Source organism: Natrix helvetica, assembly GCF_964273705.1.
Source record: "Natrix helvetica genome assembly, chromosome: 1".
In the NCBI taxonomy this organism is placed as follows: Eukaryota; Metazoa; Chordata; class Lepidosauria; order Squamata; family Natricidae; genus Natrix; species Natrix helvetica.
The window spans coordinates 312,515,961-312,529,758 of record NC_138548.1 but is presented as its reverse complement, the minus strand read 5'-3'; the positions used below and the strand labels follow the sequence as shown (position 1 = coordinate 312,529,758).

Here is a 13,798-nt window from a genome sequence, read left to right as displayed (position 1 = left end):
GTCTAGAGGGTGGTTTTTTTTGAGATTGTCAACTGAAGTAAAAATGAAGATTGACCTATACTTACACTTTCTAAAGTTTATTACTGGAGTTGTTCATAAAAGATGCTTAAATAAACTTTGAGACTAAGGAATAAGCTGGGGTTTTTTTGTGTACTGCTAGTTCTTGTTTAACAGGGGCTGAAATTTCTATCACTAAGTAATGCTTTCGTAAAGAGCCATGTCTGTATTGCAGTAATTATGCTGCATAGCAAAAGCAATACAGGAGTTAATGGTTTCCATTGTGATTGCAAATTCTGACTTCCTGCTGACTTCCCCATTGATTCTGTGGAAAGACAGTGGGGAAGGTCACAAATTGTGAGAATATGACTAATGGACATTGGTATGTTCAGAAAGCCAGCCCACTTACTGAGCACCTGGATCACAACAATATAATCACTATGGGGATGTGTCATAATATTGGCTGGAACTTTGACTTGTTCAGCACCATTGCAAGTTTGAATGGTTGCTGAACGAATGGTTGTTAAATGAGGATCACCTGTATTGCTAACTGGTTAAACATCAGAAAATAAAGAATAGGAATAAATGAGAAATTTTCCCAATGGCATGAAGTAAGAAGCAAAGTTCTTCAAGGATATGAATTGGGATCAGTGCTTTTTATTGCTTGTTTATAAATGATCTTCATTGCAATAAGCAGGGAGATAACCAAATTTGAAGATATACCAGGATGCTAAAAACCAAAGAAGCCTTCTTTTTAAATGAACAAATAGTGAAATAAATCACAAATATGATTCAGCTTAAATAAATGTAAAGTGAGGTAATTGGAGCAAACATAGTTTAGGTATATATTGCTGGAGTGTGAGCTATTTCTATCTGACTAGAAAAAATATCTTGGTATTATAGAGGGTATGTCAACAAAGATACTGTACCAATATGAAAAAAGAAAATTGTAGATAACAATAATTAGAAAAGAAATTGAAAATAAACACCTGAGGACAAGAAGCAATGGGTGGAAACTAATCAAGGAGAGAAGCAACCTAGAACTAAAGAGAAATTTCCTGAAAGTTAGAACAATTAATCAGTGGAACAACTTGCCTCCAGAAATTCACACAATCATAAAGCAACTGGTCGTAAGTTCAAGTACTACCTATAGTCTATTGTGTATGCAGCAAGAATTCTCCCCCCTTTGTATTAATCATAAATTTTGGATCTACCCAAGAATCCTTCAACATTCCACAGCACTTCGGGTGGAATGGGGGATCTGAGAAGGAGGAAGAATCCATTATACAAATGGTGTCTGTTCCCTTTGAGGGCATGACAGCACAATTACCATCCAAATAGAACCCCAAGGAACAGAGATTTGGGAGAAGCATGACTGTGCTGGAAAACAAAATTTGTAGGAAGTGAAGAAATGTACATTTCTAAGACTTAACAGAGATTATAGATGCCACAACTACAGGCTCCGTGTGGGCAGTGGTTCGATAAGGTTTAACCCCTTTATTACTTTAGTGCCCTAATTTGCTCCCTGACCCAAAACAATGTATCTGATTGGCAGATGTTTATGCCAGTTTTGATAGATTTAGAAAATAATTTCAATTCAATTGGAATATAGCTGCAACCTTGGAGTTGACCTCTGCAGCATTCTGTTTCATACCATGTGTTGTCATTCAGTTTTTCATATCAGTGACATTGGCTTTGATCAGTCTTGAATATATTCAGCTGTACGTATGGTTCCTTTTTTTTCAACTAGTAGTAGTGACATTCTTAACAAGGTCTGGAAAATAGTCATTACTAAATTCTGCTAAAATGTTTTCTTTTGAAGTAAAGGTTTAGCTGCTCTACTTATATACTTGTGTTTGACTTGAAATTCTGGATTCTTCCGGATTTCATTGCTGGGCCTCCTCCAATCCCATATCTATTTCACAGAGGTGTAAGGATATTGTGCCTTAAGAAGGCCCCTTCTCGGGTTAAAAGGCACTTATTTTGTCTGAATTTCTTCTTTGTTCTAATTCTCCCTGACAACAGACTTCTTTCTCTGTCCATCTCCTCTTTTCAACTCATAAAAAGTACTTGTGATTTGGTTTAACAATTAAATATTTTCTGTACTTTTTGTTGAGGATGTATTTAAGGCACTTTGGTAGTACTTATCATAACAATGCCAAACATCAGTTTTTCTGCACAATTTCAATAATGTCCAGGAATCAATGTCTTACCTACTGTTGATAATACTTAATGATGTATTTTAGATGAATGAACTGAATTTAAATATATTATTGTTAGAAAAAGCAATACTTAAACTAAGTAGTTAGGTTAAAACTATTTTTAAAAACAATGTTTCGCTGGGGAAATTTATACCATATATGATAAAAGTAAATGCTCCCCTCGCACATATGTGCTAGTCGTTTCCGATTCTAAGGGGCGGTGCTCATCTCAGTTTCAAAGCCAAAGTGTCAGCGCTTTCCAAAGACATCTCCGTGGTCATGTGGCTAGCATGACTAAATGCTGAAGGCGCATGGAACACTGTTACCTTCCCACCAAAGGTGGTTCTTATTTTTCTACTTGCATTTCAAACTGCTAGGTTGGCAGAGGCTAGGACAAGTAACGGGAGCTAACTGTTACGCAGCACTAGAGATTCTAACCCCCAAACTGCCGACCTTTCTGATTGGTAAGCTCAGCATCTTAACCACTGAGCCACCGCATCCCTACCATATATGATATTTTACCATATATTTTTATTTAATATAAAATATATATATTTTAAACACATACATTGTTTTGGAAAGGTATGTAGGGAAATTAATTGTCTAATATTTCACTCAAAATCTTCAATTATTAGGAAACAATAAAGAAATAGAAAACCTCTATGGATATGTTAGAGCTGTTGAAGATTTCTGAGGTGACTTCCATGCCTTTCTGATCTTTTATTTCTGCTAGGACATCTGAGATACATTATGATGTTGGCCTAAAAGATGAATGGTACGCCAGGTATTGATCAGATAAGCCGTAATTTACTTGGCTTGTTGGTAATTTGATTCTGGCTTGTTTAACAAAATACGCCTAGAATAAATGTTAGTTTAGCATTAAGAACATTCTTTCAATATTGAAGTGATTGAGTTCCTATAGCTGAATTTCTTCGGCACCATAAAGAAAATAGGAAAGTAACAAACGTATCTAGTGATAGCTTCATTATGGTTTGAAAGTACAAAAGCAATCTGAGATGCTACAGGAAATTAGGTTATCCTTCTATTATTTCAGAGCCAGTATTACAGGAGGCTACTAGTCTATGCACAAAAAATATGAAAGCCTTCCTATGAAGGCTTCATCTGAGCCTTTCAGAGCTCAGATGAGCAGATCCTCAGTGGTTGGGGATTATTCAAAGCTGTATTAATTCCAGTGATGCCTCCTTCATATTTAAAACAATTTAGAAACTAGTTAGATTATTGTTTTTGTTAATTTATAGCTAGGGATAGATTGAAATTTAATAGAATAGTGATGTTATGTAAACCACACTGGGAAATGTCTGAATTATAACTGTATTATACAGCTGATATCATAGATGGATTCTTTTTTTTTTTTGGACCAGGTTCCATGGATGTCCTATAGTTTCTGCTGCAGCAAAACCTGGTGGTCCAGAAGCCCCAGAAACTCTGACTCCAATAGGAGTTTCGGAGTTAATTGAGGTAAGTATCTTAAAAATGCTAATATTCTTAATATTATGTGATGGCTCAAGGTTGTAGGCATAATCAAAATCCTAGTTCAATGGACTGGTAAACACTCCTTTGACAATAAAGTGCTAGAAGCCCATGCAATTTATTTGGAAATAAGCTCCACCTATTTTAGTAGTACTTACTCTCAGATAAGTATGTATGGAATTGAACTTTTCTTTGTACATTAACAGTTTTGCAAGTGAGTCTTCTATATTCCCATTTCTTGAGACTGATAAATGCACCATGGCTTGATGCATTTACAACAGGTTGATAGAACTAAATGCCATTCACAGATAGTTGAGGTGGCAGAAATTGAGAAATCCTATCAGTGATTTAAAAGGGCTGAATTAAAATTAAAAGACAGCACTGAGACACTGATCATATCAGCATAACAACAGGCACTACCAGATCCATAGCAGCAGAGATGCCTCAGAGACAGTCCAACACTGTCAAGATGTGACAGGGTGTAAGATGCAGTCAGGAACACATATACTGAACAGCACAACCATGCAGCTGGCATTATATGTAGTAACATCTGGTGGCAATAGATGTAGCTGTGCCAAGTGACAGCAACATCAGGAAGAAAGTGTGTGAGAAGCCAGAGAAATACAAGGCCCAAAGGAAGAAAGTGGGTGGCTGGTATGTATCTTCCTCAATCCTGGATCCTCTATCAAAGGCCTGGGAGTTTGTGGATTCTGTGCAGTCTCTTAGCTATTCCTAGCACTGCACTCTTCTGAACAAAGAGCTTTAATGTTCTTCCTGAGATTGCAGCTATATTTTTATTATTATTATTCATTTAGCGTATGGCATATCATACATGGACTAGCAATATATATTAACATTTTATCTAGATTATCTAGATTAGCAAATATCAATGTCTAGGCCATCTAACTATTGAAGCACAGCATTGTTTATATTTAAAAAAAAATCAGATACTGGATCAGTATATGCGCTCATTTTACAGCCAGTCATGATGTCATCTATAGCTCTGGGTGCTTCTGTCACCACTGGGGCCACTTTGGCCTTTACTTTCTACATGTTCTCTAGTTCCCCCTTCAGGCCTTGGTACTTCTCCAGCTTCTCATACTCCTTCTGACAGATCTTGAGCTTCTCATACCACTTCTTCCTGAAACTTCCTTTCTTCTCCAGATGCTTCTTCTTAGTGGTGTATTTCTGGATAGAGCTAGTAGAAAATGAAACTACAATTGCCAGTGTGCCTTTATTGTTCTTCAAAACCTTGCCATATTTTTTGTATTAGACAAAGCTGTAAAAATAAAGGAGAAAAATCTGCATTTTGACCGTTTAATTATGTGTGTGCATTCTGAGAACTACTGTGTTTCCCCGAAAATACGACCTGTCCTGAAACTAACACCTTGCCACATTTTTCGCGTGGGCAAAAATATAAGCCCACCCCCCAAAATAAGCCCCCTGGACAACCCCCCCTCCGGCCAGGCAGAGCACTGCTCACCGACCTAGCGGTATCCCGAAGGCACCAAGCCGCGGGAGCCGAAGGGGGAAAGGCGCTCACGTTGCTTTGCACCTTTGGGATACCGCTAGGTTGGGGAGTGGCGTTCTGCCTAGCCGGAGGGGAGAGTTGCCAGACGGCTGCTCCCTTGCGAGCGGGCTCCCGAAGAGCCGGACACAGCCCCAGGGGTGAAGCAGCCATGAGGTGACCACGCTCACGAGCACAGCAAATCCCCTCTCCAGCCGGGCAGAGCGCCATTCACTGGCCTAGGGGGTATCTGTAAGGCACCAAGGCATGGGGTGTTCTGCCCGCTCCCCAGCTCCCACGGCTTGGCACATTCGGGATATCCCCTAGGTCAGTGCATGGAGCTCTGCCCGGCTGGAGAAGGGGATTGCGCGAGCGCCTGTTCCGCCCCCGCCGCGCTCTATGGTTGTGGGCCGGCTGCCGGACAGAGAGTCTTCCGGACAGAGAGTCTTCCAGCAGCCAGCCCACAACCATAGAGTGCACTCCTAGAGCGGCCGCTGCTGGAAGACTCGGCAGCCGAGTTTTGGAGTTTGGAAGCCGGAGAAGAAGTTTTGCTCGGAGCGCAGCAGGGGCGGAACAGGCACTTGCGCAACCCCCCCTCTCCAGCCGGGCAGTGCCAAGCTGCGGGAGCGGACAGAGCGCCACGTGCCTTGGTGCCTTAGGGATACCCCTAGGTCAGTGAATGGTGCTCTGTCCGGCTGGAGAGGGGGTTTGCGGTGCTTGTGAGCGTGGTCATCTCATGGCTGCTTCGCCCCTGAGGCTGTGCCTGGCTATTCGGGAGCCCGCTCGCAAGGGAGCAGCTGCCTGGCAACTCCAAAACAATAAGCCCTCCCCCTATAATAAGCCCAAGGTCATATTTCGTGGGGCAAAAGAAAATAAGACCCTGTCTTATTTTCGGGAAACACGGCAGTACGTATCCTTTCTTCCCCAGAATTACAAATAGTTATTGCCGCTGTATTTGCATAGGTATTGGTAGAAACTTTTCTGTGACATAGTTTGCTAACCAGGCTGATTGCACTGCATCAAAACTTTAAGGCAGAAAATCAAATCCAGTTGCTGCTGCTAAATCTGCACCTCCTGGGCAGTGCAAACAATTTATTTGACCTTGGACTATTCCAGTCATGTTGCAACAGAAAGCTGTGCCGTGGTGAAATCAATCACATACCTTTTCTCTTCATTTCTTTGTGTCTTATGTGACATTTTGTCAATATATAGGTCTTATTTTCTCTTGCTTTTAGGTCCTAAAGTCAGAGGCTTATATACCAACAAGAGATCCTTCAGGATCATTCCTTATGGCCATTGACCACTGTTTTTCCATCAAGGGCCAAGGCACTGTGATGACAGGAACGATTCTTTCAGGCTCAGTTAATATTGGGGACAATGTGGAAATTCCTGCCTTGAAGGTGAGTATATCATTTTTGGTTCTAACATCTTTATCAAAGAGAGAACAGGCCAGAAAGTTTGCTGCTCCTATAGTATTCCATTTACCTAGCTAACTTCATTTGGCTTGCTCAATAGGAACTTTTAAAAAACCCTGGAATACTGTACAGAATTGGGTAGTTTTTAATATAATAATGTTGGCCTGATTCGCAAACTATATACTTTGCAAGCAAAATGGATGCCTGAAGCTGAGTCTTTAAAAGGGAAGACCCCAGAGACAAAGGAGATAAAAAATTTAAAAAGGAAAAAAAGAGAAAGAAACTCTTTCAAGGCACTTAAATAGAGAAAACATCTCATCTGATTTTACTGGTGCAGAAAAATGAGAAGAGATCAAATTCAGGATATTTTAATGAAATAAAAAACAACAGATTAACACTATATTTGGCTGCAATGAAAAGTGTCCAAGAATCTAGTTTGGTCCTTGCGGGAATAAATGTTTATATACAAAAATCATTCAGGAAAATCTTATTATGACGTAAAAATAATAACAATACTCTTTCCTTATAATGAAGAAAATGACCAGCAAACAGAGACATGTAAATGAAAAAATATTAAATTAAAGGATAAATAAGAAATTTCTAGATCCAGAAAAAACCTGTTTCCAGTGTTGAGTCTGGCAGCTATCTAAATTCAGTTACCAATCCGTTGGTCTTGATGAAAGAATTCAGTTTTATCTACACGTTCCATCCTTGTATTTTAACAGCAACTTAACCTTTTAGTTGGCCAATTGATTAGTGTAATAGAGAAAGAAGAATCCAATCCTAATTTTTTTTAAAGTGCAAAATCCATCAAGATTTAGTCTTGTAATAGAGAATTAGTATAATTATTTTATGAATAGGTCAGACTCATTATTAACTTTAAGAAAGGTCCTTCTATACTGATACCATTTTTGCACCCAAACTATTTTTTTGTTGTCATCGCTGCTGCTGACTTCTACCTGTAGAAATCACTGCTTGATTCAAAAATTCCCATCCTTTGTTCCTAATCACTCCCCCCCCCCCAATAGCTCAAAAGGTGAGCCATGAAGTGTCCTATTACCATTCCTCTGTTCAGTTTATTAACCTCTGTGGGGGAGGATTGTCTAGGAGTTGGTTGGGTGAAGCAGGCGTTTTCTAATGCTTTCTATTGGAAAACCAGGTTCAGTACATACAGTATCCTGCTGAACTACTGCTGGATTGGAAATAAATTATCTTAACTGTTGAAGAGAGATGATATTATGGGATCATGTGTGAAATGAAACTGAAGAGATGTAACACAAACTCTAAGAGGATCAGTTAATTAAAATTATTTCTATGGTGATACTTTCAGAGCATACTCTGCTCATTAAGTAGGAATATCATTTTATTTATATATTACATCACTGAAATAAAGCAAGGCTTTTATAGGAATCAAAAATATAAAACCACCATAAATACCAAACCTATTAATCTTCCCATTTTCCACAAAATAAAAACAGCATCCAGATTAAAAACTTCCCCCATTCCCCCCTCCAAAAAAAAAACCCCAAGAAAAAATGGAACTAAAGAGGCAGTCTGATTTATTTGTATTTCAAAATTTTAAGCCACCCAATTCCATTGAGTCTGAACAGCTTCACATATAAAATCTGTAACTCAAAATAAAGCCCAAAAGACAGCACCATGTGGAAAGAACAACAGATTCTCTCCTTCACCCACAGAGATACCATCATAGTGTCCAAATATTCCATGGAAGAGAACTATTTTCAGTACCTTTTGAGAAAGCAATAAAGTTTAAGCATTTGAGCCTCAGAAGTAAGCTGAGAATGATTGCCAGATAGAATGGCACTATAATTCATCATTCGGCATAGTAATTTTAAGTAAGCATGCATCTCTGCATATATATGGATATGGACAGTTGAAATTACAATTGGAGATTAAATTTGTTTTCCTGTTACCTATTTCATGAAGTGTTTAACTAGGTTACCGGTGGGAAGTTTTACCAATTCTCAATCCTACAAAGCAATAGAAGAGAAAGATCTTATAACACATTGTGGATTATGACATTCCTTGACCTTTCGTTGCCCTGACCTTTTGCTAACTGAGATTGACAGCTGATGCCCACTGGGCATTGGGGACATTGCAAAACAGCTGCTTTCCAAGCGCAAGGAACCCTCCCAGCAAATAAAGTGGCATCTCATACCTATTCTACTAATAGACTTCGACGTGTGTGACCGCCTGAACTTGCCGAAAGGAGGGACAGAGCAATTAAAAATAAACAGTGACATTCTCAAACGCCCATACTCTCTGATTGAGGTTGAGAATGCCAGCAGCACACAGATTCCTTTACAGTGTTGACTATGTAAATTGCCATCTGGGGTTGATTATTTAAACTGCAGTAAGAGAATGTTGTGTGCTGCGTGTGTGTGTGAGAAATTTCTGACGTAGCAAACAATTCTTCAATGGAGCAGTTTAATACTACTTAATGGTACTTAACATGCTGAAGCACATGAGTCCCTTATTTGTGGTTTGAAAATGTAATGATAATACAATTTTTTACTAGCCCTCTGATACTATGCACATTTTTAAAATTACCATGCATGTGATATGTCTTTTGCCATTTCCATTTTAGGAGTAACATTTCTGAGCGCTAATATCCAATAGGACATTTTCGCTCTTTCTTAGATTGGAAGTGATTTAATACAATTGGGATTTGTGTTTGCCTAATATTCCAGTATGTGTACCCATTAGAAGATATGAAAGACCAGGTTAGGGAAAAGCCTATCTATGTGGTCACTAAGAGCCAACAACAACTTGAAGACATACAATCAATCAATTCAAAAACACTGAAGTAATATCTTAGCTTGATGACTGAGTAATCACTATATTTTATAGGCTGGGTTGTCCTGTTAAAATAGTTGCACGCCATATTATACAAATTGATTTGTGATTAATTGAAAGTACCATTTTGCAAATCTGAGACCTTTACTTCTCTAGGTCCTAATTTTTTTCTAAAACTGAATTTGTCAGTTGGAAGTAGGTGATCTACAGTTGATACAATCTATGATAAGCACTTTATAGGAGGCATTCTTTTGCTATGATAAATAGTATGCTTAGGTTAATACTCATATTTGAAATGAGTGGCTGTGTGCCCCTGCAATCCAGTTGAGATAGCTTTGGAAGACCATTATGGCACAATTTTCCAGTATGGTTTCTGGAGTTTATTTTTGTTATGCTTAAGTTGGGTTGGCACATTTTTGTTATTTTTCTTAACTGTAATTGTATATTTGCTTATCTCTGCTGCTTTGGGGTTGTATATTTATTATAATTTGTCTATTGTATCTTTCTTCACTGAGAGTTGTTTTCAATTATGATGTGATATAAACTTATAGATAGGTACATCAGGGGATACATTTTGAGTTAGATGAAGAAACTTCAAAAGTATTTAGCTTTGTTTCTTGTCTTACAGTACAATTTTTGAATATAGTGCATTTCTTAAGTTTCATATTCTTAAATCATTTGTATAAGTGCAGGAATTCGTTTTATTGAGAACATACCTCTCCTAAATGTTTGGATAGGGGTGAGAGAATGATTAAAAATTTTAACTATGTTACAGTAATTTTTAAAGCCTACGAATAATAGTAGTTGTACATTTGTAAGTGTTTGCAAATTTCAAATCGATGGTTTAGTAAGGCAAACACAATCCTCATCATTCTCTCTCTTCTTTTGACTAAAATATCCCTTCAAATTGTCTCTCTTTTTTTTAAAACAAAATTTTATTGGTTTTTTAAAAAATAAACAAGGAAAGGGGTGGTGGAATAGGTTACAAATACAATATGCAGGAAGTGGCCCTCCCCCCGTTCTCATACTTTTCATTTATTAATACATTGGATTATTACTAGTTAGTGGTATTTTGTCAGCATATAAACTTTTATCTTCAAATAATTTCAATCATTTTACATCAAACAGATTTTCTTGTTCATTTTTGTGATCTGAGTTTTCTCGATGTTGCCCCTTCTCCCCCTCCAGCAGAGCTCCGGCACCTCCCGTGTCCTGTATGTCCTGTGCAGTGTCATCAGATTTATCTAAGAGGACTTTATTTTTTTCCATAAAGGCCTGAGCCTCTGTGGTTGTGTTGATTCTAACTCTCGTGTCCTCCCAGAATATTAGCCCACCAGGAGTGCGTGGGCGAGCAAAGCTTGCCCTTTGCGATCCGCAGCCAGAACCGGAAGTCTCCCTTCAAATTGTCTCTTGCTGGACTGCATATAAACTTTTCTTTTTTAAAGGAATAATTGTCCTAAGTTGTTCCTGACAGTACATGTAATTGTTCAATGGGCTGAAGAGCTTAAGAGAATACACTGTTTTGTATTCAGGTTTATCATGTTCATCTTGATCTGCTTTTTTACATTTATACCTTGTTCATAGACCTATGTTGGAATGTAAGTAGAAATCTAAACATTTTGAGTTTATTTATTTGCTGAACTGACATTTAAGCTGAATTTATGACCCACCTTTGCATTTCTTTCAGCTTTCAAACAGGTGGACATTAAAACTCAACATCAGTGCCTTAAATTGTGCTTGTGAGCAATTGATAACCAGGTCAAATCTGTCAGTTATGGCATTGTATGGTCCTTTTACATTGCACTGTTCCTTGTACATATGGTCCTTGTACATTGCACTGTCATCGTCTAAAATAAACAAGCTCAGCAAATAGGAGTTTTTAAGAGGCTTGGAATGTACACTAACACAATTAAGCTATTCTCACAGAATCTTGAAAGCCTTATTCTACCACATTTTATACTTAGCATAAATGAGGTGGAGTTGTTCTGAGTTTCTTTCACATCTTTTCTACTGTCTTAGGACTCAGATATCTTTTTTTGCAATGGCTTGGATCTCTCCTTCAACTTCTCTCAGTCAAAGCAACTTTCTATCATGGGTCAGTTTGGGGTCCACAGGCCAAAAGTTACCCAATGAACTTTTATGGCTCAGCAATCCAAACCTGAGTTTTCTAAGTCAAAACTCAACTTCATAACTGCTACCACCATTCTTCAATATTATGTAACACTAAAAACTGATCCTGACTTACTGTAATAAGCATTTATCTTGCGTGTGAACTAGAAGTAATAATAGAATCCAAACTTAATGCTTTTTGGAAAACAAATAATTTTTTATTAGAATTTGAACATCTGAGTCTTGTAATTTAGTCATGGTATATCATTTTCCACTGATGATTATATCTGAGAGATGTTTGGCTTAATTGATGTTATGTAGGAACATAGGTTGGTTTAATAGATTTATTTCATGTGGGATAAGTTTATAATATGGAATAAGAGAGCTACTGAATAGACACACAATTCTATTCTGAATAGAACCCAGTTTATATTTTTTTTTCTTAGTTGGGACAGATGGAAAAATAGTGGAGGGAATGCTGCAAAGCTTGGTAGCATTAATGTAAACTGTATGTTGGATCTCCTCTACTTGTGTAGTTAATACAGTCAATATTGAACAGGAAGGAGCCTGATTACTGTTTTTTTTTAAACTCTATATGTGATAAATTCAAAAAATTGAATTATTTTGTTTGCTTTAATCTGCCAAATATCTGATTGGAGTCTACTTTAGAATAAACATATGTTAACCTGTTTCTAAAAAAAGTTCTTTTCAATAAATATATTTATGAAGGAAAACTGGTGTTCTACCAAATAAGATCAAAATACAAATATAGTAGAACCATTTTTTTTAGAAATCTTGAAAGTTGGAAAACAAATTTAAATACTAAAATCAAAGTATGTCTATAGTTCTGCCTTTTGATTCTCATTTTTCATTCAGTTTAGGATTAATTACTATTTTTCTGTGTTAATTTGTAATGGTTGTATTGTAAAATGTTAACTCTGACTTTTTTTAAAAAAATCATATGTAATGTAAGTTATAAGGAATCATGATTTGTATAATGATTTCTGTCGATTAAGAGTTTTGGGACTGTTGAGTTCATTTAAATTTATTGAATTATTAATTGGATCATTTTGACTGTTTTGACTTTATATATTTTTCTACCTTATGTCACTATCTAAAAACTGTATCTAAATTTAGTTTAAACAAATGGAATATTTTCATTCAATGAAAATATATAAATTAAGGAAATTATATACATGTATGTACAGTATGTACAGTATGCACATCTAATTCCTGGCAGACTTTGGTCATTAACATTTTAAACATTCCATATCTATTATCTTGGATAAACATTATTTCCACCAGGGTCTCTACTCCAAATGGGTTGTGCTGTACATTTGTCTTCTTTGCTACATGTTGGGTCTTGGCTAAGTTAGACAGCATCAGATTCTTCCCTGGCTCCAGCTCTTATATTCTCTTGGCTGACCTACTGAACTTTTGTCCTGGACTTGTTTAGCAGGGAGTAGGGCTGCCTCATTCTTAAGTTGCAGCACTGCATCCCAATAGAAGCTAGTGCTGTAGAGCGGACCGCTGACATGATATGTAGATTGATCGATACCGATCTGCTATTGGAGATGGTGAGCTCTTCATCCAGCCTCAACTTGCTGGCTTCTATGCTTAAACATGATGTTGTATTACAGAATGCCTCCTGCAAAGTGCTTATCATTTTATATATATATAAAATATTAGAGACATTACTTTATAGTGTACATTAGGGAAAGTTCTATCAGCCCTTGAAAGAAGGCCAGGGCAGAAAACAGATCCCACAAGATTGACTAGAACTATATAGGCTGTAAAACCTTGAAAGCCTGATCTGTGTTTTTTTTCCTTGCTTCTCTCTTACACCTAAATGAACTATAGGTAGCTATTGACCTATGACTACTTTTGAGACTGGAATTTTGGTCTTTGAGAGAAGTGATCATTAAGCAAGATGCCGATGTGACTGCTTTACTCAACAATTGCAATCCAGCACTCCCAGTTGTGATAGTTAAATCGCCTCCTGGATTGTTAAACAGATGGAGTGAAAGGGTTGCTTGTCAGGAAGACATCTCATTTTCACCCATCAGGCAGTGCTTCAGGAGCTGAGAGTTTTCAGTTGAAATTTCTTCCAGGCTGGCAGCCTTTTTTAGAGTGAAAAGACAGCCTGCCAGGAGGAAATTTCAGCTCTACAGAGGTAGGAAGAGAGAGATTCCAAGTTCCATGCATGCTTAAATTTTGGCAACTGAAATCTGCATGTATCGAACTTGGAGTCCATCTCTCTC

General features: G+C 37.5%; 1 protein-coding gene across 3 annotated transcripts in view; it reads left to right on the top strand.

Annotated features, from left to right (window-relative positions):
• EEFSEC (eukaryotic elongation factor, selenocysteine-tRNA specific) overlaps positions 1-13,798 on the top strand; it is a 179,062-nt gene that overhangs the window by 57,019 nt on the left and 108,245 nt on the right. For all 3 annotated transcript variants that reach the window (XM_081939505.1, XM_081939507.1, XM_081939506.1), the window contains exons 3-4: positions 3,581-3,677; positions 6,432-6,596. In XM_081939505.1, coding sequence (XP_081795631.1) covers positions 3,581-3,677; positions 6,432-6,596 — 262 coding nt within the window. The remainder of the gene's footprint in view (positions 1-3,580; positions 3,678-6,431; positions 6,597-13,798) is intronic.